The 24,001-nt window shown below is 35.1% G+C and overlaps 2 protein-coding genes across 2 annotated transcripts; one reads left to right on the top strand and one right to left on the bottom strand.

The window, feature by feature from the left end:
• The first annotated feature begins 537 nt into the window (after positions 1-537).
• PAA1 (P-type ATP-ase 1) lies at positions 538-13,945 on the top strand. The gene is made up of 17 exons (XM_007042901.3): positions 538-1,182; positions 1,288-1,341; positions 1,420-1,573; positions 3,512-3,586; positions 3,689-3,966; positions 5,293-5,508; positions 5,848-5,946; positions 6,208-6,357; positions 7,168-7,314; positions 7,611-7,661; positions 7,758-7,930; positions 8,899-9,031; positions 9,353-9,450; positions 10,339-10,582; positions 11,831-12,034; positions 12,935-13,015; positions 13,284-13,945. The coding sequence occupies exons 1-17, from the start codon at positions 766-768 to the stop codon at positions 13,524-13,526; spliced, it is 2,817 nt and encodes a 938-aa protein (XP_007042963.2). The 5' UTR covers positions 538-765; the 3' UTR covers positions 13,527-13,945.
• Positions 13,946-14,735: 790 nt separating this feature from the next.
• On the bottom strand, positions 14,736-18,127 carry AOX2 (alternative oxidase 2). The gene is made up of 4 exons (XM_007042900.3): positions 17,441-18,127; positions 16,689-16,817; positions 15,737-16,225; positions 14,736-14,924 (listed from the first exon to the last, which is right to left on the bottom strand). Exons 1-4 carry the CDS (start codon positions 17,789-17,791, stop codon positions 14,865-14,867), a joined length of 1,029 nt encoding a protein of 342 aa, XP_007042962.2. The 5' UTR covers positions 17,792-18,127; the 3' UTR covers positions 14,736-14,864.
• Positions 18,128-24,001: the final 5,874 nt, after the last annotated feature.

The following is a 24,001-nucleotide window of genomic DNA, read 5'->3' as shown; positions in this document are numbered from 1 at the left end:
ATTTTATTTTATTCTCAACTCTCTCTCTCTCTCTCTCTCTCTATATATATATATATGGTAAACCATATCCACTGATTATTTTAATTCTTACTGGCAGTTTAGTACTAGTCTATATATATTTCAAAGGGCAAATAATAAAAAACTCTTTTGTGGTTTACAGTAGGGTAGATTCGCTCAGATTAAAATTTGATATTTCCACTTTTTTAGATTAAAATTTGATATTTAATTAATTTGTTTTGCTTCTTTTTGATACTTAAATTCTTTTATCGTATTATTAATATTAATTTAATTAAAAAAATTAGTCATTTTATTTTTAACAATGCAAAAACTTTTTAATCAAAAACAAGATAATTAAATGTTAGATTTTAAACTTAAATTTCTATTAGTAAAGGTTTTTTTTGTTATTTTTTTTAATTACATGAAAAAAACGTGGATTAAAAAAAAGGCACAAGAAATAAGAAAAAGGTTGGTGTGAGTGAAAAAGGAGGACGACTAATTTTGGGCGATACGGATTCTATCACAGACACAGCTCAATAATTAAAAAAGAAACACTAAACGGCTCTTTTATCCGTATACTCTGACTCCCGCTCCCCCTCAAAGAATTGAATAACATTGAATGGCGCAGACTGCCCATCTGAATGTAAAGATGGGGCCATAAATGCAAATTCAATATCTGGATTACATTTCAGACCAGAGATATTCATAGAGAGTTTCTTCTCCTTTTTCTCTTTTTATTTCTGTATGCTGCAACTCCGATCTTAGGAGATGGAATCAACGCTTTCAGCTACAGCGCCGACATTGACTCTCTTCTCCATTTCCAAAGCCCTAAATCGTCATTTCTCCAGCAACAAATCCCCGGCTCTCATCGCTCGATGCATCCAGAGTCGTCTCTTTGCTCAGGGCCTACTCGTTAGCCCTCTCGCCTCCCTCTCCTATTCCTCTACACTAAGAAGCTCGTGCGCGGCCTCCGTTCCGAGACGCTTACCCCGCCGCTTCGAGTGCGTCGCCAGTTCCACCGCCTCGTTTGGTTCCGGTGGAGGCGGTGTATTTGGTGGCGGTGATGGGAGTGGCGGCGGCGGCGGGGAAGGAACTGGCGGCGGAGATTCGAAGGCGAAACTGGGAGCGGGAGGGGCTAATGAGCTCTCTTCCTTGTCTTCCGATGTCATAATTCTTGATGTTGGAGTATGATTTCCCTTTCTGTCTCTCCATCTTCGGTTCTTAAATTAAAAAAAAAAAAAAATTCTTGCCATATTGCTGAATTTTGCCCCCAAATTTTCTGCGTTTTAGGGAATGACTTGCGGAGGTTGTGCTGCGAGTGTGAGGAGAATACTAGAAAGTCAAGTAAGTTGTCTCTATTTTTGCTTCTGTAGTTTATTGAGTTAGTTATAAGTCTCATTGTGTTATTGCTTTATTGTGCAGCCCCAAGTGTCCTCTGCGAGTGTCAATCTCACTACGGAGACAGCAATTGTCTGGCCAGTTTCCGAAGCCATGGATGTACCCAATTGGCAAAAAGAGTTAGGAGAGGCACTAGCAAGACATTTGACTAGCTGTGGCTTTAAATCTAACCTTCGAGGTAATAAGCGACTTCATCATCATTCTCGTCCAACTTCTTGTTGTTTGAATATCCTATTACTTGATAATTGGCTTGATTAGTGAACTTCACCTATGGTGTGTACTGGTGAATTGTTTGATAATTGATAACATCATAATGATGTGCTAAAAATGTGCTGCTAGTTTTTGAACATTTGTTTGGTCATGATAATAATGTGCTGTTGAGGACTAATCAGTGATTGGGTCATTGGACTTATTCAGATCCTGCTTATCTAGGCTTCTTTTTGTCACATAGCTGTAAACATTATACTGTAGCCCAAAGTGCGGAAGAGCTATGTACTTAAGGATCCCTTTCTTACGTTTTGGTTTCATGCACATGGCTGTTGGAGTCGTTATTTTTTTTTTTCTGAAATTTCTGGTTATCCTTTTGTAACTTTGGAGGTGCCAAGTCTTACTCATTGAAGTTTAACCATAGGTTATGAAGTTCCTCTTTGGAAATAGATTGAGGTATAAGCTATTTCCTCTCATATAGGATTATGAAATGTTGTACATTTTAGACCAAAATTTGTATCTGGTCTTTGAGAATAAATCATATAATATGACTTTTAATTGGTGATCCATTAAGCACCTCTAACTTTAAATAAGAGAGGCATAACATATGTTCAGGTTTTCATATGCTTCATGTAAGTTTGGTGGGTTTAGTGGCAGGTCAGGAAGCCATTGAAGGAGATGTCTCACCATAATAATGCAAAAGGTTTCATTGAAGAGCAACCATAATTCCTTATGGTATGTCTCTGAAACTCGTGCCTTTCATCCACGTTTTAGATGTGAGAATATAGGCTTCGAAGTCATAGATATAATTAATGTTGCCATTTCTCCTTTCAATAGGTCAATTGCAGCAGCCACTTGGATAATTTGGTTGGAGAGAGGATTTTCTGGTGCTGAAGAACTCTAATCTTTTGAAGAATTAGTTGTGACCATTTATAGTAATTATCGTTGATCAGGAAAATGAGGTCTTTTCATTCTTGAAATGTTCATTGTAATTCTTCAGTAAGACATTAACAAGAATACTTTTTTGTATTAGTTTAGAGCAAAGTTGTTGTATTGCTGTTGAAGATTGTGAAGGAATATTCACTATCTTCTTTTGTTTCTGAGGTTCTGTTCTGAACCTTTTGTGAGTGATCTGTACGCATGAAAAATGGGCTGTATAATAAACAATTTGGTATATTAAGAGGGGATTGCTTCAGCCTCAGATTAAGCTTTTCAGGATTACCAAAAATATATCATTTCTCTGTTTTTAGCTGTGTGTCTTTTAAAAGTTTTGCTTTTTGTGGTTTGCTAGATATTGTTAATATTTTAATTACATACAGTGAATGAACAATGTACCATCTACCTTGTTTGTCCCTTACATTACTTGTCTAAATGCGTCTTATGTTCTTTCTTTTAAGACTTATCAAATGAATAATCTAGGCTTTCTGGTTTAGCAGAAGATTCTTCCGCACAGAAATTTTTTAGGATTTATTTCCTACAATTGTCATCCAAGTGTTGTAAACCTTTGGTCAATTATTTATTTGCCTACACTGTAACCAGCACTATCTGATACTTGATAGAGCAAGGATATGGTCCTTAATAGAGCACTATGGTGGAGTGTATATATGTAGCTATCTCCAGTGGAAAAGGCTTTCTTGTTATGGTTTTGCTCTGAGATTGATTGCTAGAAAAGATTGTGCTACATGTTAGTGAAATGTTAATTTAACAATGAATGGTTTTATTTGGTTTTGTTGTTCATCTAGTGGTTTATTTGATGCCAAAGTTTAGCCATTTTCTGATCATGTTTTTTTATACTTCCCTTCTTTTGATTTTCAGATGTTACTTGTGTTTTACAGAGCTGTAAATTATTCCATAAGTTCCTTCTAATTTAATTAATGGATTGACTGCTTGGCTTATTTCCTTCATTCAGATTCAGGTCCAGATAATTTCTTCAAAGTTTTTGAGAGAAAGATGGAAGAAAAGCGTAACCGCTTAAAAGAAAGTGGTAGATATCTTTTCACATTCTTTGGCCTTTTCAGTAGATTGTTGTAGCGTGCTAATGATTGTCTCCTAAGTAATTCAAGATAAATTGCTTACATTGTTATAGGTCGTGAGCTTGCTGTCTCCTGGGCTTTATGTGCTGTGTGCCTTATTGGCCATCTCGCCCATATTTTAGGAGCTAAGGCTTCTTGGATGCATGCATTTCATTCAACAGGGTTCCATTTGACATTGTCTATGTTTACGCTGCTTGGTCCTGGGCGTCAACTTATCCTTGAGGGTGTAAAAAACCTTTTGAAGGGAGCTCCAAATATGAACACTTTAGTTGGTCTTGGGGCTTTATCCTCTTTTGCTGTTAGTTCGTTGGCTGTGTTAATACCAAAATGGGTAAGACTTGATACTTATTCTTACATGTCTAGTCTATCAGAGTATTCATCTTCTGTTTGTTTAGACTTATCAACAAATGAAATGCTATAAATTAAATAACTTGGTTTTGGATCTAAGTTGTTTATAGGATGTTTGAGACTTCAAAATTTTTGATGTTAAGACTTTTGTTTTCCTACTGACAAAATTCTTGTTTGTCAGTAAATTTTGCGAGCTTCACATTTTTCATCTTAATTAGTTTCAGCCTTGAGAGTAATTTTGTATTTAGAGTCAGAGAGTATGATATTAAGATTATCATAACTACATACTAGAGTAGTTCCAGTTTAGGGTTAACTTCGACTGGTGACACTCTTTTTCATTCTCTTTGACTCCCCTGTTTCAGTTTTTTATTTGAACTAAAATACAGCTTCTATGAGATGAGAATACCAGAAAGATCACATTCCATGATATACATAAGCTAGCAGTTAGCATGAAAGAAACAAATTGCATCCACATATTGGAACTTACAAGAGAAGTAGAAGAAAAGACATTAAAAAATTTTCCTAGTTAACCGTCACTGGTACACAGCTACTTTTAATTATGGAGTTGTTGATTTCCGCAGTCCACTCTTTTAATGCATCCTCTGGCATCTAACAACCATAGCTGCTGAGTGATTGTATAATTAAATGAACTAAAACATGTTTTAAGCAAATAGATTGAGGGCCTTTATAGTTCCATTTGTGTTTGGTATGGCATAGCTCAGGATTACTTCCCAAGCAGATGTAGTGAGAGGATAAAAATGGAATCTAGGGTTTATATTACCAGAAACTTGACAAGATATAAGACCAACAAGGCTGCTGAGTTTTGTACATGTAGGTCTTTGATTTCTATCGGTGTCCATTTATCAAAGAAATGTGACTGCCCATTTTCTGCCAATTTAAATAAGACAGAAAGAATTTCAAAAAAAAAAAAAGGGTGGAAAGATGGGGTAGTTATGTCTTTCAAGCATCCATGGTACAGAATTTGTTCTACTTAGTATTGCGTATATGGAATTCTCACAAATACTTTGTTTTTCTATTTGGATAAGCCAGCCTTCTCTTTAGTTAGGTTCTGGCTGGGGCCATATTTTATATAATATTTGGTTCATGCATGCAGGTTGTCCTTACTAAACTGTAGAATTTCTATGAGTTTTATCCTTCAACTAGTCATGGTTGATTAAGCTCTAATAATTTCAATAAGTTTTATGATCAATCTGGTTCACTGATGCATGATTAAGGTGTGGTGTAGAGAGCATATGAATGGCGCATTTGGTTTAGACTTCAGTTCTCTTTAACTGATAATGGTGTGCAGGGTTGGAAGGCATTCTTTGAGGAACCGGTCATGTTAATAGCATTTGTCTTGTTAGGAAGGAACCTTGAACAGAGAGCAAAAATCAAAGCAACCAGTGATATGACTGGGCTTCTTAGTATTGTGCCTTCAAAAGCTCGTCTTATGGTTGATGATTCAATCATTGAAGTTCCTTGTAACAGTCTCTCTGTTGGAGACCAAATTGTTGTACTACCTGGAGTAAGTAAAATAAACTCGTGCTTCAATCAGTTCAGCATTTCATATCTTCTTGTTTTCCTGCTTGATGATCTTTAACATACTTTATAATTTTGTAATTCCTGTTCAATATTCATTTTTGTATTATTCTTTCATGCTGATGTCATCAAAGAGTGTTGTTCCTTCCCAACTTTTAGAATTTAAAAGTTATGACGCTACTTTTTTTTTTAAAACATTAGGATCCTATTTTTGGTGTTAACTAGAGTCTGTTGAAAATATCAAAATGCTAAACAATTTCGTGATATCTCTTTCCTTATAGCAGACTTTGCTAATTCTTTGACAAATATTGTTCTATTGTTCTAGGACCGTGTTCCAGCTGATGGAATAGTCAGAGCAGGTAGAAGCACCATTGATGAGTCAAGTTTCACAGGGGAGCCAATGCCAGTTACCAAAGAACCTGGGGTATTGCTCCAGTTCTAACTATTTCTTGTTTTTTGAAGATTCAGATGGTATCTATAACAATGTAGAATTCATGCATTGTTATTTGTCATCTTCATTCCTTTTACATGGACAAAAGAACTCCTTCTCCCATCTCTTCTTCTTCCCTTTCTACCTGATTCACTTTTCATCTTTGAATTGCATCATCCAAAGTTAATACAGTAATGCTAGTAGCTGCCTTCTTTCATTTTATTATACCAAAAGTGAAACTTATATTTGTGCTAGAGTCAAGTTGCAGCTGGAAGCATAAACCTTAATGGAACTCTTACAGTGGAAGTGCGGAGACCTGGTGGTGAGACTGCAATGGGAGACATTGTTCGTTTGGTGGAGGAAGCACAGAGCAGGGAAGCTCCTGTACAGCGGTTGGCTGATAAGGTTCTTCATTTTGCACCCTATACTTTTTGTAGGGTTTTATTTCATACCTCAGTGGTAGTTTATGATACAAATTCTTGTTGGAATATTATCAGAGAGCTTTTTGTTGTTAGAATCATCCTTCAAATGGTTACCCTGGATTGCTTAGTGGTGGAAAATAGGAGCCCTCCAACAGCAGTCTCAGATACTAAATGGTTTCAGATCCCCCTTAGTTGAATAATTCTGTTAGGTCTCTTTTTTGCACTTGGCAACCTTTTCTTCTACTCAACATAATTTTCTAGAGCATAATCTCTTCAGCTCTTCAGCTCCAATCTAAAGAAATAATTCCAGAAAGCATCTCATGTTTAAGGTAAAATTTTGAAATGATGTCTATGTGAATCGATACAGGAACAGGAAACCTGTTTTTTCCTGCATCCATGTCACATCCATAACTCAACCCTTATTCCTACATACATTTAGCTTTATATATGGTTATAGTAAGTGAAGGCAGTCGATTCTGATCTTCATTGTTTAAAAGTTCAATTTCCGTTGCTTTGATGATATTTTACAGATGTCCTGCAGTTGATGCCAAGATGATGAAACTTTAATGCCTCCCTCCTTGCCCCCTCCCCCCCCACCCCCCTCCCTCCTTTTTTTTTTTTTCCTATTTCAATATCAAGAATTGAAATGATTATTCAACAGAATAGAGTTGCATCCTCAGACCATGTTCATTATCAATGGATATTATGAGAAAGAAAAAGAACCATGGCATGTGTAGTTTTCTTTCGGTGGACACTTAATTCAACTTTCTCAAAGCTTTTTTGGAATCTCCAGGTGTCTGGGCACTTCACTTATGGAGTAATGGCTCTATCTGCTGCTACGTTTATGTTCTGGAATCTGTTTGGTGCACGCATTTTACCGGCAGCCTTTTCTCAAGGAACTGCAGTTTCACTTGCCCTACAGCTTTCCTGCAGTGTTCTGGTATCATCCATGGGAATCTACATGCATACTGATTGCTGCATGCATTAAATAACTAGAAAGAAAAAAGAAATAATTTAGAAATCATATGTTCAGAAAAAAATATTGAATTTGTTGATATTGCTTCGTCTAAATGCAACTGTAGCTGTTGCTTACTTCTTAGTCTAATGTAAATGTAGATATGTTGGTATCTTTTCTAGATAACTTTTTATTTTTTCTTTACTTTTAGATTAGTTATGGACTGCTTAAATCCTACTTTATCTTGTACCATGCTACTGAATTTTTATCTCTTGATGTAGGTTGTTGCTTGTCCATGTGCCCTGGGTTTAGCTACACCTACAGCTATGCTGGTGACCTCTTGATTCACACAGTACACATGTCAGACTAGTGATTTAGTCTAAATTATAGTTGATATTGTGTTATGGACTCTATTGTGTATTTTTCAGGTTGGAACTTCGTTAGGGGCAACAAGAGGATTGCTTTTGCGTGGTGGAAATATTTTAGAGAAATTTTCGATGGTGAATGCAATTGTGTTTGACAAAACGGGAACCCTTACTATTGGCAGACCTGTTGTGACAAAAGTCGTAACTCCAGGTGGCATGGATCATAGTGATTCAAGGTTGAGTGGTTGCAGAAACTTTATTTTAACATTAAATGATTCTGAGTTTATTAATAAAAAAGAAAATGCTGCAGGCTAAGTCAAGGTGACGAGCATGAGCATTTTGTTTTTAGGTGGAGTGAAACTATCAGTGATTTGGTCCATATAATTGCATATTAACTTTAAGTAAACTTTGGACTTCGTTTTTCACCTATGAGCTGCCCTTGTTATTATCCGAAGATATAGTTACTGTAGATTTGATTTTTAGATTATGTCCCAGTTTATTGTGTCTGATGAACATATTAAGAGGTCATTAAAAACTTAAATTTTCATTTGACTGTCACTTTTGCTATTACTTCTAAAAGGACAAATTAAAAGAAACAAAAGCAATAGGTAATTTTCAGGAGTTTAAAATTAAAAAACCAACTTTTATGATAATAAAAGCATGATTTTACTTCTATGTGGAACCATTTTATTTAAATTGGTTTTCTTTTGAACTATATGTACATGTTATTATGAGTTTGCTATTTTCTTTTGCTCTTACTCTATAGTAAAATATGAGAAAGCAAACATCAAAAAGCAAGTGTGAAGGAAATGTAGCCTAAATAAGCCAGTACTGTTCTTAGCTAGTGGTATAGGTACCATCTGGACATTTTATTATGCTAAGTTCGCCTCAGTCTAGAAGTGTAATATTGCTAAGAGACCAGTCTATGACAGCAAATCGAGAAGAGGTGAAATGGCTGGTTAGAAGATATCCCCAGTGCATGTCTAAGTTGGAAGTTGAAAGTCGCAAGAATTTTACTGACAAAGAAGTCACATTAGAAGTGTTCATGGTAGTTATGAGGGTTGTTGCTGCGGTTATAATATCTTTTTACATTGTCAGATGATACGATATGGTTTGAACCAATCATGTTTTCATGAAAGATGATATGCAGTTTTTGTTAGGTTATTATCATTTTGATTCTGATAGACTACATGCTTTGTTGCAGACAGAATTTAGAGAATATTTTGTCAGAAGGTGAGGTTCTCAAGTTAGCTGCTGCTGTAGAATCAAATACTCTTCACCCAGTTGGTAAAGCGATCGTGGAAGCTGCCCGGGGTGTAAAATGTCCAAATATAAAGGTACATTTTTTTTGAATACGGGCTTCTGTTTAGATTTACATCCAATTCCTTGGTTTGATACAGAATTATGCAATAAGAACTGCTAGAATTTACCTAAAGAACAAAGAACTTGAGCTTTCAATATTACAGACTTTTCCTGTCATTTTCTATCAGTGATGCAAGTTTTTCGTTTATGCTTGAAGCTGTCCACCAACTTACAATGACAGTGATGTTCTTTCCATTTTCTGGAAACAGCCAATGCTCCTAGCATCTGCCTGGAAATGATTATGCCTTTCATTTATCCATTGTTTGTAATTTTCATGCAAAAGGCTATTCTTGCAGGTTGTGGATGGAACTTTTATTGAGGAACCTGGATCTGGTGTTGTAGCTATTGTTGATAATAAAAAGGTGTCTGTTGGGACATTAGAGTGGGTTCAGAGGTAGTGTACTCATGTGTTTGCTCATATGCATTTTGCAACTCTAATCTAGGATATACTGCTATTCCTTTTGTAGCTTCAGAATTTCTGAAAATGATAACACCTTGTTTTTATTTTTGTATGCATTCTGTACTTAAAAGCTGTCATTAATGAGTATGATGCTTATATTTGAGAATGTTGCTATGTCTTAACTTGTTTATTTTGTTTTTCAAATATAAATGCTAGTACCTTTCAGTGAACATAGTTTCTGTCAGTCACTTCAAATAAAATTTTTGGACATGATTTGCATTAAAATAGATAATAAGTACTATGATATACTACTAAATGAGCTCTAAAACAATTTCATTAGCGAGAAAGTCATCTTTGTTTTGTCATTGATGATTAACATATGTGTCAACAGTTCTGGATCTGAATTGTTTCATTGATTGGCTATCTATTGGTGCCTGTATCATTTTCCAAAATCTATGTGTATCCTTCTGAATCACATTGCCTGTCCTGTTTTGAGTCTTTATGATGTGGGGGGTAATCCTAAATATAGGCAAAGCTAATAAGACCTTACCGTTCAATGGTGATCATAATATTGTCTATTTCTTGAAGGATGAATAATCTTAACAATAAGGGGTTTGGTTATGAACTGCTTATATAAACCCTTATAACCCTAGAAAGCCAACTAATGGATTGTAGATCTTAAGACATAACATATGGAATACACAAACGTCACCCATTTCTTTTGATTATTTCCCATCAACCTTGTTTTGTAAATGAGAAGAGCATTTAATTCAATTTAGTAATCTCAATTAGCCACGAGTTGATACATACAGGAAGCACTCTTCTCCTAATTTAGTGATCATTAGGTTTTTTCTGTATAACATGGGAGTTTCTTTTGTGCAGGCATGGAGTTGCCGAGAATTTGTTTCAGGAAGTGGACGAAGAGCTTAGGAATAAATCTGTGGTCTATGTTGGAGTTAATAATACCCTTGCTGGTCTTATTTATTTTGAGGATCAGATCAGAGAAGATGCAAGGCACATTGTGGATTCTTTGCATAGGCAAGGAATTGATGTGTACATGCTTTCTGGGGACAAAAGGAGCACTGCTGAGTATGTTGCATCAATTGTTGGTATCCCGGAGGAGAAGGTAATAGGTTTTTTTTCCATGATTGAACAGCTAATTCATATAGGTTAGAGTTTGGTATGGAATTATCTGCTAGTTGTGGTTGAGCTCTGCATGAAAAAAGAGATGATAAGAGCTCCTTGAGTTATAAGGGCTTTAATTTGTGACTATTATGAGACTGTTTAAAAGGAACTTAAGGGATGGTGAACTTCTAAAACCCAAAAAGTGCTCTGGCTTTAAAAGATCAGAAGTCACTTGTCCAAGGTAATGTATTCTGACAGGTATTAACTGTTATGATCTGTGTAGACTACTATCTTATGAAGCCTAAATCAGTCTCTCGTAGGACCAGCATCCTTTAAAAGAGCTAAAGCTTGAGAATATATGTACTATCAGAAGAAATTTGCTTTCTTTTGTTTGGAAAGAGAAAACGAATATAGGAGGGAGGTGGTTGAGGTTTACACTTAACATTAGTTGACAGAGAATTGATGGAAGAATATCAAGATCAATGCAGATACAACTTAAGAAGCCATGCAGACTGAAGGAGGGGTAAAAAACCTTTTACAATCTGAGAGGTTTTGTTGCCAAGCATGGAAGAAAAGAGCAGGCAGTATGTAATGAGAACACCGCTAATCCAAAGATTTATAGGAGAAAAACAGTTGTCGCTATTGGTCAGGCCCAGAAACAAATTGAAAGCATAATTTGAGAAACTGATAATAGTTATTGGTTAAAAAATTAAAATTTAAAACAACTAAAGAGGAACAATAAAGAGAGAAAAGCAAAATAAGGTCTGCTTGACCCATGTCTGCAAACTAAAGCAAATCCATAGATCCCAAAGCCCTGAGTTCATGCTTTAAGAATGAGATCCTCTGGGACATGACACAAATATATGTACCATTACTCAAATGGAAATTTTTAAAGAAATATTCAAAGATTATTTAAATGCATTTTGGTAGTCATAACTGTCTGTATATATGACTAAGTACATCTATCTTCTGTGTTTGAACTGTCATCACTTCACTTTAGGAACTGATTCAACATTATAGAAAGATGGCTGTTTTTGGCAGATGTCAAAATCCTTGTAGAGATTTAGTCCGAAATCACCATACAGAACTTTGACTATGGTTCTGTTTGTTTTACCATCTATTATTTGCTACATGATAAAACTTCTCTTGTACTTACCCATTTTTATAAGTTTATTATGACCATCTACATCATATATGCAATATTCAAACATGAAATTGAACTTGATTAGCTATTGAACATGGTTTCCAGGTGCTGTCTGAAGTCAAACCAGCTGACAAGAGGAAGTTTGTAAGTGAACTTCAGAAGAATCAGAATATTGTAGCTATGGTTGGTGATGGAATCAATGATGCTGCTGCCTTGGCTTCAGCACATATTGGAGTTGCTGTGGGTGGCGGTGTTGGTGCAGCAAGTGAAGTATCTTCTATTGTATTGATGGGCAACCGGCTGTCACAGGTATTTTCTTAAAGTAAATTTATTTATTCTAAAGTTGCGTACTTTAGAATCAGTTTGCAATCTTTTTTCAGTTAATTGTTTAGATTTTTATTCAGGGTAAACAAAATATACATGCAAAAAAGGTCTCTTAATTGTGGTTTTGCAAATGAATTTCACAATGTGATTTGCCAAAAATACTCTTCGCATATATAACTTGGTGCAATTTATTTCAGTGCATTGCCTTGTTCTTTATTGCAATTCTGGTTGATTAAGGTGAAACTAATTAAAGCATATATAGTGTTGAAAATTTGAAACTTCATTTCAATGAAGAAAATGGAAGTAGAGCTTCAGTTGTTGGTTGTTAAGAAAACAAACAACAAGATGTACAAGAGCACTAGGAATAGTATAATTTAGAGGAGCATGGAAAGAGAAGACATTTTGTGGTTGGAACGCCATGCTATTTTTATGTTGCAAATTAACAAAGAGTTGGAACCAAACTAACAGTGTGGTTGTGAATTGAATATCTCTCTGCGTTTCATTTCATTTTTCTATCTTTTCTTTTTTGGATGTCCCAAAACAAATTATGTCATCTTTCAATTTTTGAGCACCTAAAACACTTTTATATATATATATATTTCTTGTTATTTTTTCATTTTTTAGGCATTAAAAACCATTAAACATCAATGTTATAAATAATTTGAATTTTTAATATAAAATACAGTGAAGTTAGAGTTTTTTTTTTTTCTTTCTTAATCTCTGTGCGAAATCAAACATGGACTTAAAAAATTGGGATGGAGGGAGTAGTTCATCCTGAAATTCTTTTATGGAATTCAGTTGCCTTTTCTACAATCAACTCCCCTTCACATTTTGCCTTGTCCTGTATGTGTATCATGTAAATTGACTCAGATTATCTCCATGCAGTTGCTTGATGCTTTGGAGCTAAGCAGGCTAACGATGAAGACAGTGAAGCAAAATCTTTGGTGGGCCTTTGCATACAACATTGTAAGTTTTTGTCATTGTTAGAGCTATTTATGTCAGAAGTAGAAGTTTGCAGATTAGCACCGAAGGAAAAATGCCTTGTGGCACTCTCTCAAGCAAAGCAAGGCGGTAAAAAACTTGATGTGAACTATCGGTTGCTGCCCCTCAATTTCCAAATTATAGGCAAAGCTTTTAATCATTTATAATTGCTTTCACTTCCGTTGCCTATCATTTTATGGATTGATTTGCTTCCTTCAGCAAATATCTGAAACTGCTTTGGTTACGATAATAGGTTGGGATTCCAATTGCTGCTGGAATGTTGCTGCCGCTTACAGGGACCATGCTGACTCCATCAATTGCTGGAGCCCTTATGGGTCTGAGTTCTATCGGGGTGATGACAAATTCGTTGCTTTTAAGATTCAAATTTTCCTTAAAACAGCAGCAAACTCACGGGTCATCACCAATTTACTTGAACACTGACTTTGTAGTGGATCCAAAAGGAAAGTTGAAGAAACCTTATTCTAGTGCATTGTGACAGGACAGCAATTATATATTCTGCCTGTAGATGAAATAAAGTACATGCGCAGGGAGATCCTAGCATTTATTTGTTAGAAATCAGCCTTGTTAAGGGATCCATCCAATTCTTCTTAAATAAGATATTTTTGGGTGATAAATGATTCCCACGAAGAAGAATCCTTTGTCTAAAGAAGATCAGAATTGTTGAGTGAATTGGGAATGAAGTTTTCAATATTCCCAATATTTGCCGTGCAAAGATCACTCTGTTTTTCAAGCAACTTCTCTCCATGGGGAACAAAGTAGATAATGAATGCTATGTTTAAACCCAATGTAGGGAATAAAGCAATTGATATTGTATTCTCTTTAAAATACTGCTAGTTTGCAACGAATGAAATTACCCAACGCCGGTACTTGACGGAAGTCGGGTCGGGTTTGGTTTGGTTTGGTTTTGTTGTGTCCCTTTCTCTGCTTGGCATGCATCTTTTTAGTCCTAGGGCAAAAAATATATTTGGTTATTGGATGTGTAGTCTCAATATATGGAGATTGTTTGATTCTTGAAAAACTGACAAAATGATGGGATCAATCACAAAGACATGCTATCCGGTTTAACCTCTCCTCTACTTTGAACTCTTTTCTCTGGTACAACCCCATTAATGAAACAAGATAATAGTCAAAATTAAATCTCTTGCATTGAACTATTTAATTTAATGCCTTGCTACTTCTGTTTGCATAATATAGCCTTTGCTGTAACGAGAATTGTTGTTACCATTGCAGCAGACTACAGTTGAGCTTTGCTGTAGTAAGGCAGTATTGTTGATGTGAATGTTATTGGCTATGCATGTCTCTTTTTGATCAGAGTTTTTTATGTAGTAATGAAGTGTTTGATGAGTTCAAAATTAAAGGGATTGATTTTGAACTGTTTTACTCAACTAGTATAAAACAGTGCAAAATCCTTTTGTGAGCTTCACAGAGGTGGTCAATTGATCCCTCTGTTCCTGAATACATATGAATTTTCAATATATAGCGGCGTTTAACATGGCCATACCAAGCGAGATATTGCCTACGGAGATTCGGCCAGGCAGCCAAGGGATATGCATTATGCATTGCCTTCAAATCAGTTTTAATCTGTCTCAAACCTTTTTCACCGTGCTCTGTCACTTAAAAGTACGTTGCGATTTTGATGATATGTCAGAATTTCTTTTATGAGAATCAGAAATTGAACTGGACATGTAGAAGGAAAATATGATTTTCTCAATTATTTTTACATTCCTAGTCCTTACAATATACAAGAGAAAGCTTATTCCAGTTTGCAATCAGGCAGGAATCTCCAAAAGAATATCCACAATTCAACATCGAGTTAATGATGACCAAGAGGAGCAGGTGCCTCTCTCAATTCCTTTCCTTGAAAATGAATATCCTGCACACCCCAAAAATAAAAAGCATTAACGTCATCAATGAACCTCGGGGATGTAAATGAACAGTCCTTTGGACTTGCAACATGTATCAACAATAAGCAGACAACATTGCAATTTCCGAGGCTCAAAAGAGACTGATGGAAGAATAGAGGGGAGGAACAGGTATGAACATGCTCTGCATTTCAGGCATATGACATTTTTGGGACTTGGCCACAAATAAATAACCGCAGTTCAAACAAATACAGACAACAATTATCAATCAATCTTTAGAGAAACATGATCCAGTCCATGCCAACCGACGTTTTCCCATGGAGCCAAATTAAATTTTCAAAAGATATTATATTTATAAATTCCAACTAATAATCATGTCGCTCTTAGCATCAAAGAAACCAAAAAGGTTACCAAATTTCTTAAATAAAATTTTACAACGTCTTGTATACTGATCAACATTGATACTGGTACTCCATCATTCCAGTCCAGAGTAAATGAAGGCTCAATTTTAAATTTTACCATACCTAAGAAGTCTTTCCAATAGTCAGCTTTCCAGAATTTAGCTCAGCTTTAGGAAGCAGAACATAATACTAATCACTATCTAGCGTTAAGAGTCATGCAAAATTATGACCATAAATGATGGGTTATTTTTTCAGGTCTAAACTCCCTAAATTGAACTCACTTTTTTCTCAAATTGTTTTATATAGAAAAAAAAAACAAAAAGAATACTTTACCAATGTTAAAATGGGTGGCAAGAAGCATGCATAATGATTCTGTTTAAAGAAAAATGAGCATAGAGGTGGAAGATTCAACTGATACGTACGGAAGCGAAATGGTTAACATCCCTATGATGAGCTTCATCAGCACGAATCACAGTGATAACATCCTTGAGGTTAGCATCTTTAGGCAATCTCCAGTAATCAATTGCAATGGCAGGGGCTGGAACATTTTCTATTGCACCACTTTCAATGTCCTTCAAATACTCTGTATATGAGTGGATAGCTTCCTCCTCCAAATACCCAACAATTCTATGTGCCAGTTTGGGAGAGAGCACATAAAGAACAAAGAAGGCATTGAAGAAAACTCCCTGCACGGTCAGAACGAGGAGCCTCTCATACCACTTGGGTTTCACAAGCTCCACCATTGTCATCAAATGCATCCTCTCATTCTCTGCTTCTTCAAGCAAGGCTTTAATCCAACCACCACTATGCTGGAACTTACGGAGAGACCTCAGATGCAGCAGCATCCCTCCAACCATACCAGGAACAGCTGCCACCGTTTCCAGCATCATAGCACGACACCCATAACGTCTCTGCATTTCAAGAAAGCCAGATCAAACACTAAAAATAATTACATGAGCGAATAAGCTTCAACCAGGAAACCCACAAAACAGCCACATAGACACTATGGAGTTTGATTTTATTCCTGAAAAGCATCAATGCTTGACTATATATATATATACACAACGGCAAAGACAACAATCATACAAAAACAAAGCCTATCTGTCTACTAATGCCTGCAAATTTTATACATAACAAAACAAGCTTGGAACTAAATACATGTGGCATACATATAAACATCAAATGTGAGAAGAATGAATAAAAAGTTCAGTTGAAATCCGGCATACCTATAAACATCAAATGTGAGAAGAATGAATGAAAAGTTCAGTTCAAATCCACAAACCGTAACATATAAAGAATATATTAAAACGCAGTTAAACAGTTAAAAAATAATGTAATTATGGAACAGAGAAGGTAAACAAAAAAAAAAAAAACCTGGAAGAACAAATCAGTGGGAATCCGAAGGATTTTGACTGTCCTGTAAGCAAATTTATCAACAAAGTTCTTTGGCACATGGTGCTTCTTCAAATCAATTGACAGGTCTGCCTTGTAAGTTTCCCATGGCTACATAAAGAGTACAAACAAACAGCGCAAAAATTAGCAAGTTAAACTAACTAAGAGTAACTAAAATTCTCAGTCTTGAAAAATCTTTTGAAATACGTTGTAAAATCCTTCAACAAAATATAAATAAATAGTTCATTTCTGAAGCGTTTAAGTATCTTTTAAAGATGAATTACTCGAAATTGATCAAACGAATTTATTCATTTAATTCTTCAGATTATCAGCTAAAAGAAAAAAAAACGAATAAAGAACAGATCAATCGCATTTTCACTTTGTTTTGATATGACAGCCAAACACGACCTTAGATCAAGATCAACAGCAACAAGTCAATCTAGCAGCTTAGAGTACAAGTGGAAACGAAAAATCAGAAGTCAAAATCAGAGAATGCATCCATGAAAAAAAGAAGGAAAAAAAAGCATTAAAACTTTCAAGAAGAGATAAAAAAAAAACAACGAATATTTTACTACCAAAATTAACCGAATAAGAGAAGAAACATAGAAGAAAAAATAAATCAAGTTTAAAGAAAATGGAAAAAGCTTTAAAAAAAAACGAGGATAATTAACTGTTCACTTCTTGCGAAAGTAAAACGAGTTTTAAAGTTTAAAATTAGAGAGAAAAAATGCTACCATGAAACAATTCCAGGGCCAGTCGGTGCCATCCTCTTTGGTGATCTTAGGCCTTGAAATCCCCCAATAACTTGACACCATCATTTCTGTCCCCTTCTTCTCTCCCGTCGCCGGATTCTCCTTTTTCTCTTCCTTCTCCAACGGCACTTTTTCCGTCCAAGCGGGTGCAGAGTTCATCATCCTTCGCCACTCAAAACCTCCAAAAGGCATGCCGTTTTGTTGTCCGCTCAACCAGACGTCTCTCCCAACTATGGCGGCCCTGTACATGTGTCCATTGCTGATGCTGCTTCCGCTGTAGCTTCGGCCATTGATCAGGCCTTGCATCACCGACCTTACTAAAAAACGATTCATTTCCTTTCTCTTTTTCTTTTTCTTATTGTTCCAAAATTTTGGTTGTGAATCTGTTCAGACTTGACAAGAGCGTGGTGGCAGGGCAGTTATATAAAAGACCAGAGTAGCCGGAGAAGGATCAAGGAAGGAAAGGAGAGGGAAACGTTTTACGATTGGGTGCTTCGCGGTATACTATTACTGGTTTATTGGTGCAATCATCTGTCGTCTCTTAGAGAACAAGTACTTTATGACAGGATGAGATTTCGGAGAGGTTTGTATATGGTGTGCCTTTTGCACTACCGAATCCTATCTCCGCGAATATCGCTGGAGTGTGGCGGCTTTCTTGAGGTCAGAATAGCCTACGGGTCAGCACTTGGTTTAGTTCATTTATTGAATATCATTTACTCAATAATCAACGGTTATGATCGGAGTCCTGCAAATCTAATGGTGGAGGATGAAATCAATATTTTTTGTGGTGTTGTTTATATTCTTTCATTCTCTATATTTCATAATGGCGGTCTTACCCTTGATTCTTCTCAAAATTTACGTATGCCACTTGATTTTCCTAGAACATAGGAGAGCGACACGGGACTCTTAACCGGACTGCTCTCTGTTGTTATCGTCGTGGCTCACCTTTTTTATGACACGTGTCATATGACGTAGCCAGGTGGAGTATTCCTAGGCTGAAGTTGAAAAGTTTTCGTGAACCATCTACGACGTCATGTACGCCAGAAATCAAGCGAGTCACTAAATTGCCGTCAAGAAAAAGAAATGCCGCCAAATAAATGAATATTTTCGTTTTGTTTTCAATTTTTTTAATAAAAGAAAAATTCATTGATAATGGGTCAGTGGTTAACGAAAGCTTTAATAAGTTTGAAGGGTGAATGTCTTTCTTATTCAAAATATTGGTCAGAAACGCATCAACTTATCTTTATACGAGTTGATAAGATCATCTTTTTGCCATTTTTAAGATATACGATCACGATGGTCCACGCTCCAAAATTAAGGCCTTACAATTTTGCAATGGAAGGGCAAACAAACTTTGTGACTGCCCAATTTCAAACAACTATCACCAGTCGTAATTCCTTTTTAAATTACTCGATGTTGGGTGAACTTGGTAACAGCTTTTTAAGGCTTATCGGCCATCACCATTGACAAAAGGATATCTTTTCTTTTTTTCGTTTTTTTATGAAACTACTTCATAATTGGAATGTTATGGATGATGTTGTTTAGTTGACATAACGAAGAGAAGGAAACAAGCATGATGAAGAGTCTTCCTCGTGGTTTAAACTATTTCTCCTAAAAATTGTTTTGCTTCTGGAGGATAAATTTCTTTTGGTTTTTATTGACTTAGATTTTTCTTAGTATTAGAAAATATCTGTACCTCTCATTAATTGGTTACGACTCAATTATTGACCGGTGGCCTTTTTCTTAAATTGTTTTTTTAAATATAAGAGAAATGGAGAGGAAAGAGAAGAGACAAAAGACAAATCGGTACAAAATTACAGAAATATTGAAATTATAAAAAAAAACACAGAATATTCAATAAATTACAACAACACCCCAAAACCAAAATTACAACAATTTCCAAAAAATTACAAAAATCTTACAAAACCCATTAATTACAAATATTATAAAATCACAAAATATGAAAGCAAATTACATAAAAGATAAGAAAATTCCAAAAATCATAAAATTTTCCTAAAAATATAAAAAAATCATCAATAATACTATGTGCTCAGTCTATAAATCTATCGAGAACACAAAAAGATGTTTTCTCGTATGACGAAATTGGTTGATAATTTAATTGTTATTCCAATAAAATGAGATTGATCAGAATAAATACAAAATAATAATATTATAATTTAGTTTATATTAAATAAAAACAAAATATACAAATATATTATAAAATAAAGTATACAAATAGTTTAAAATTCTATCAAGTTTACAAACAATGTGTAATCTAAAATTAAGACGTGTCATCATCTTTCAGTGTAACGTCACAACTCTAAGTGTAATGTTACGATCCAAATTCAAGGGATTCAAGGGTCTGTATGTGAAACCCGAGCAAGCCACATAACTTCAAATCACATAACACACAGTTAAGGGATTTCACAACCAAATATTCATAAATAAAATTTAAATTCAAATATAAAATATTATCCCCAAGATATAATTCGTACATAAATATTCAGAAGATCATACATTGGCTGTCAAACAGGTTCATACTTAACAACCCTTTATACAAGTTCAATTGGTATGTCGTGCCTATAAACACATTAAACTAAACTGAAAGCAGAGCAAAAGCTCATGACAAACTCAGGAAGTGACTAAAATGGGAGACTTACTGGATGCCAAAATCGGTATGTCATTGGACGACCTTTGCCATGCAGTCCTGTGGCTTATTTATTTACACATGGTACAAAAATAAGTGAGTCATCTACTACTTTGCAAAAGGTGCAAATAAATATATATATGCGCAAAGCACTATCCATGTAACTAAATATTTTATCACACATTTCTAAGGTTAGGGGCATATCAGTTACCCTTAAGTTGCCCTCACAAGTAGTGTATATCACTAGGCTCATCCTTTAGCCATTTCAAATCATTCTTCATAGGCACACTCTAGTTGCCGGAGTGCCATATCAAATCAAAGCTATCTCTGCCTCTTTGAGGCTATGCAAATCATTTGCAACTCAAATCAAATCTTAGAATTGTCCTCCCTTGGACATCATAAAATCACGCACAGTTGCCATTTGGCGAAGTCAAATCATGCTCAAGGTAAAGCCATTGGCAGAGAAATAAATCAAGTACATGCCAAAGCAACGGGCTAAGAATCAAAATCATCATCCGGAGTAATCTCCTAAAGGATGGCAGCACTCGAAGTTTTCTCAAACGAATGGCATCAAAACATTGCAGGCGAGAATCACAAGTGGGACTAATACCACCATCCCAATTTTAACCATTTTTACAAGCACAGAACAAAGTCACAAAGGGAAGGGACTCCACTCAATCTCAAATCAAATCAATGTCTCGAATTCATCACTCGAATGAAATACAAATCCACAAATAAAGCCATCATGCCTTTGACATTTCATATATCCACATCAAATCATAATTCATATTAAACAAGCTTCGATCATCTATAAGCTCGGTATAGTTTTAAATGCCCTTAAATCTCTTAGGCATCAAGGCTCATAATTTATAAAGGGTTAATTGTTTAGGGAGATTTAGTTCTAGACATTCATCGTATCCTCTAGACTTCCTAGTCTAGACTCACACAGCTTAGGCCAATACATGGCTTCCTTTAATGCACACACATCACAACATATATAATCATACACAAACACACACACATTGGTTCTCTAGTCTAGGCATGTTCATCTAGGCTTACATACCAAATCTAGCACTAATGCAGGGTATCTTCCATGCGTCATGCATCACATGCATTATAAACTAAATCCACTCATAGTGATAAATTGGAGACGCTCCACAGTCAAGCTTAACTTTAGCCTCCAATCGTCTTTTAACTAGCCAATGAGTCAAATAGCTCAACTTCCCTTTTAAGGCATGTTAAAATGTCACAAACATAATTAAATTCCTAGCGTTCGAAAATATCTAGCTTTTCTAAATATAACTAAATTCTTAACAATCCAACATTTAAACTTAAATCCTTCAATAATTGGCAAAACTCATACCTTAGAAGCTAGATTGCAAAAATCTAAGCTCCAAATTCCAATAAAATCAAGGGAGATTCACCAAAGTTGAAAAATTAGATTTCCTAGTTATTAATCGATTAAATTGAAAACTAATCGGTTGGATGGTGTAATCTTACCTCTGGAAGCATTTCTCAACCTATAAATCTCCTCAAATATGCTCAAAAATCTGTTTAGGGCCTTAGGGTTTCAGTGCGTTAAAGAGAGAATGAGAGTTAAGGTTCTAATTTAAATGAGCGAATAGCCTGAGACCTTTTTCATTTTTGTTTCTCCCCCGTGAAATATCGATACATGTGAAAATGTATTGATATATTTGCGTAAATTTCGTCTAAATCTATCGATACATTGCCCAATGTATCAAAAGAAATGAGACAGAAATGCTCACTGCTCAAAATGTATAGATATATGGGAAATGTATCAATACTTTTTCCCATGAGTGCTTTTTGAGTGCTATTTGCTTCAAATTTATCAATACATTTGGATAATGTATCAATAGATGTTCATTTCACCAGGAATGTATCGATACATTAGGGAATGTATCAATACAATTTCTTTCATATGCCTTATGTTGTTCATCATGCCAATAATGCATCAATACATTTGGGAATGCATTATCGATACAGTTTTCCCTGTAGGTAGTTTTTTAGTTGTCCAAACTTCCAAAAATCCAAACTTCAACACCCAAAATCAATCCTGCTTAAATCACAATTCTCATAACCATTTAAACTCATATCTCATGTACATATTTCCTCAAGTATAACACCAAATTCAAATCAAAACCTCAAACTATAAGATTTATCACATATTTTCATAAAATTTTGCCTAAATGTCAATATACATACTTCCATGCACTTATCATACTTAACATATCATCAAAGTCCTCAAGACTCAATATATTTCATAAATCATTCGTAGTTAACTTAATTTACACTGAAAATTGGGAGTGTTACACTCCAGTATTAGACAAATCATCTTCCTTCGACGTTCCTCCTCACTACAACAATTATGCAATGGAATTTTTCATATCTTATATGTTGTCATTGTTGAGCTTATTTCATCTAGAATCAGAGCAATGTCTTGCTTTAAAGTTTGGATCTTCATCACAAATTCTATTAATTTTAAATGAGTTGTGATCAAAATTTTCAATGGACTATTTCGTTGGAATATCCAATTACCGATGGAATAATCTGTCAAAAATATTGGCGCCATACGTAATATTTTGATGTCAATGAATATTTTGACTAGTTGTTGACCATATCTTTTTCACTGAAAATGGTAATTACGACAATCTGTTGAAATGTGTTTGAAATTACGTTAAAATTACTGATGGAATTTTTTCAATAAATTTAATTGCGTTAAAGAAAATCTTAATTTTAGTAGTGAGAAAAAATAAATTTAAAAAAATAAAAAATTTGTTATCGAAAAGACCAAAAGTCAATCAACATTACCATGTCTACCGAACTACTACATTTTTGACAAACACTTCATAGTGTCAATCGACTAGGGTTTTTTTTTTTTTTTTAATTTGGAAAAAAGGAGACTTGAATCTTACTCTTTAAAAGGAAGACCATGCACTAACCAATGAGCTAAATGCTTATATGCATGTCAATCGACTAGGTTTTTTTTTTTATGCTGGAAGTTCCCACAGGGCCTAGTTATCCTGTAATCGTTTTATTAATAATAAAAAATAAGTACAATAGGGAAGGGGATCGAAACCTGACATCTAGAATTACATGATCAAGGAGGGATAGAATTCCTAAGACAGGGATTACTTATATCTTTTACATTATTCAAAATGTTGATCAACACTCTCTTGCATCAGTTTTCTTTAAAGTGTTTAAAAAGATAATGATGAATTGGACCAAAATTTTGGCTCAAAAATAACTCTGTGACTAATTGGAGTATAGATCGAAATCGACAATAGAGGTGAAACCCTGTGAGTCCATTTCTCTTAATCTTATGAATTATCAATTCATCTTTTTTCACTAATTCAACCATAGATTCTTCTTCCTTTGAGTGATGACTCTTGGTATTCCTTTTACTAATCAAGGCTCAAGCAATAATTGATCAAAATCCTGTATATCGAGTAAGAAGTAAAAAGTCCATAAATCGCACTTAGCTCGAAAAATTGGTTCTCTGCTGTTGATTTTATTCCTCATAATTGTTAATTGTGTTTCAACTTCTCCTTATAAAGAGAAAACTCTGATTACTTCTTCCATAGCTAACATTAGGCTCTGGAAGCATTGTAGACACCTAAATAAAAAAAATAAACATAAAAAATATAATAATAAAAATAATAATAAAAAAATAAATAAAAAATCAAAAAAAAATGGGGATGGCTGGGCGTTCAGCCATCCCTTCACCATCCCTTCCCATCAAGTCCCCAACCACCACGCACCAGGGGTTCTGGCCACCAACTCCCTAGTGCCAGAACCCCCCCCCCCCCCGTCGGGTTGTCCAAATTTTTGGATAACCCGGCTCTTTAAAAAGACACAGACCAAAAAGAACAAAGGAT

The sequence above is a fragment of the Theobroma cacao genome, chromosome 2, assembly GCF_053813885.1.
Source record: "Theobroma cacao isolate CCN51 chromosome 2, ASM5381388v1, whole genome shotgun sequence".
NCBI lineage: Eukaryota > Viridiplantae > Streptophyta > Magnoliopsida > Malvales > Malvaceae > Theobroma > Theobroma cacao.
This window is presented reverse-complemented; position numbering and strand designations above follow the sequence as displayed.

Bases quoted from the DNA above. Each gene is read 5' to 3' on its own strand.
- PAA1 (XM_007042901.3), top strand. From the start codon at position 766: ATGGAATCAACGCTTTCAGCTACAGCGCCGACATTGACTCTCTTCTCC. The intron at 7,315-7,610 runs GTATCATCCATG...CTCTTGATGTAG, and splicing joins AGCTTTCCTGCAGTGTTCTG to GTTGTTGCTTGTCCATGTGC. The intron at 7,931-8,898 runs GTTGAGTGGTTG...GCTTTGTTGCAG, and splicing joins ATGGATCATAGTGATTCAAG to ACAGAATTTAGAGAATATTT.
- AOX2 (XM_007042900.3), bottom strand. From the start codon at position 17,791: ATGAATCGTTTTTTAGTAAGGTCGGTGATGCAAGGCCTGATCAATGGC. The intron at 16,818-17,440 runs GTAGCATTTTTT...CTCTTTATGTAG, and splicing joins GGCCCTGGAATTGTTTCATG to CCATGGGAAACTTACAAGGC. The intron at 14,925-15,736 runs GTACGTATCAGT...TGGGGTGTGCAG, and splicing joins ATGTTAACCATTTCGCTTCC to GATATTCATTTTCAAGGAAA.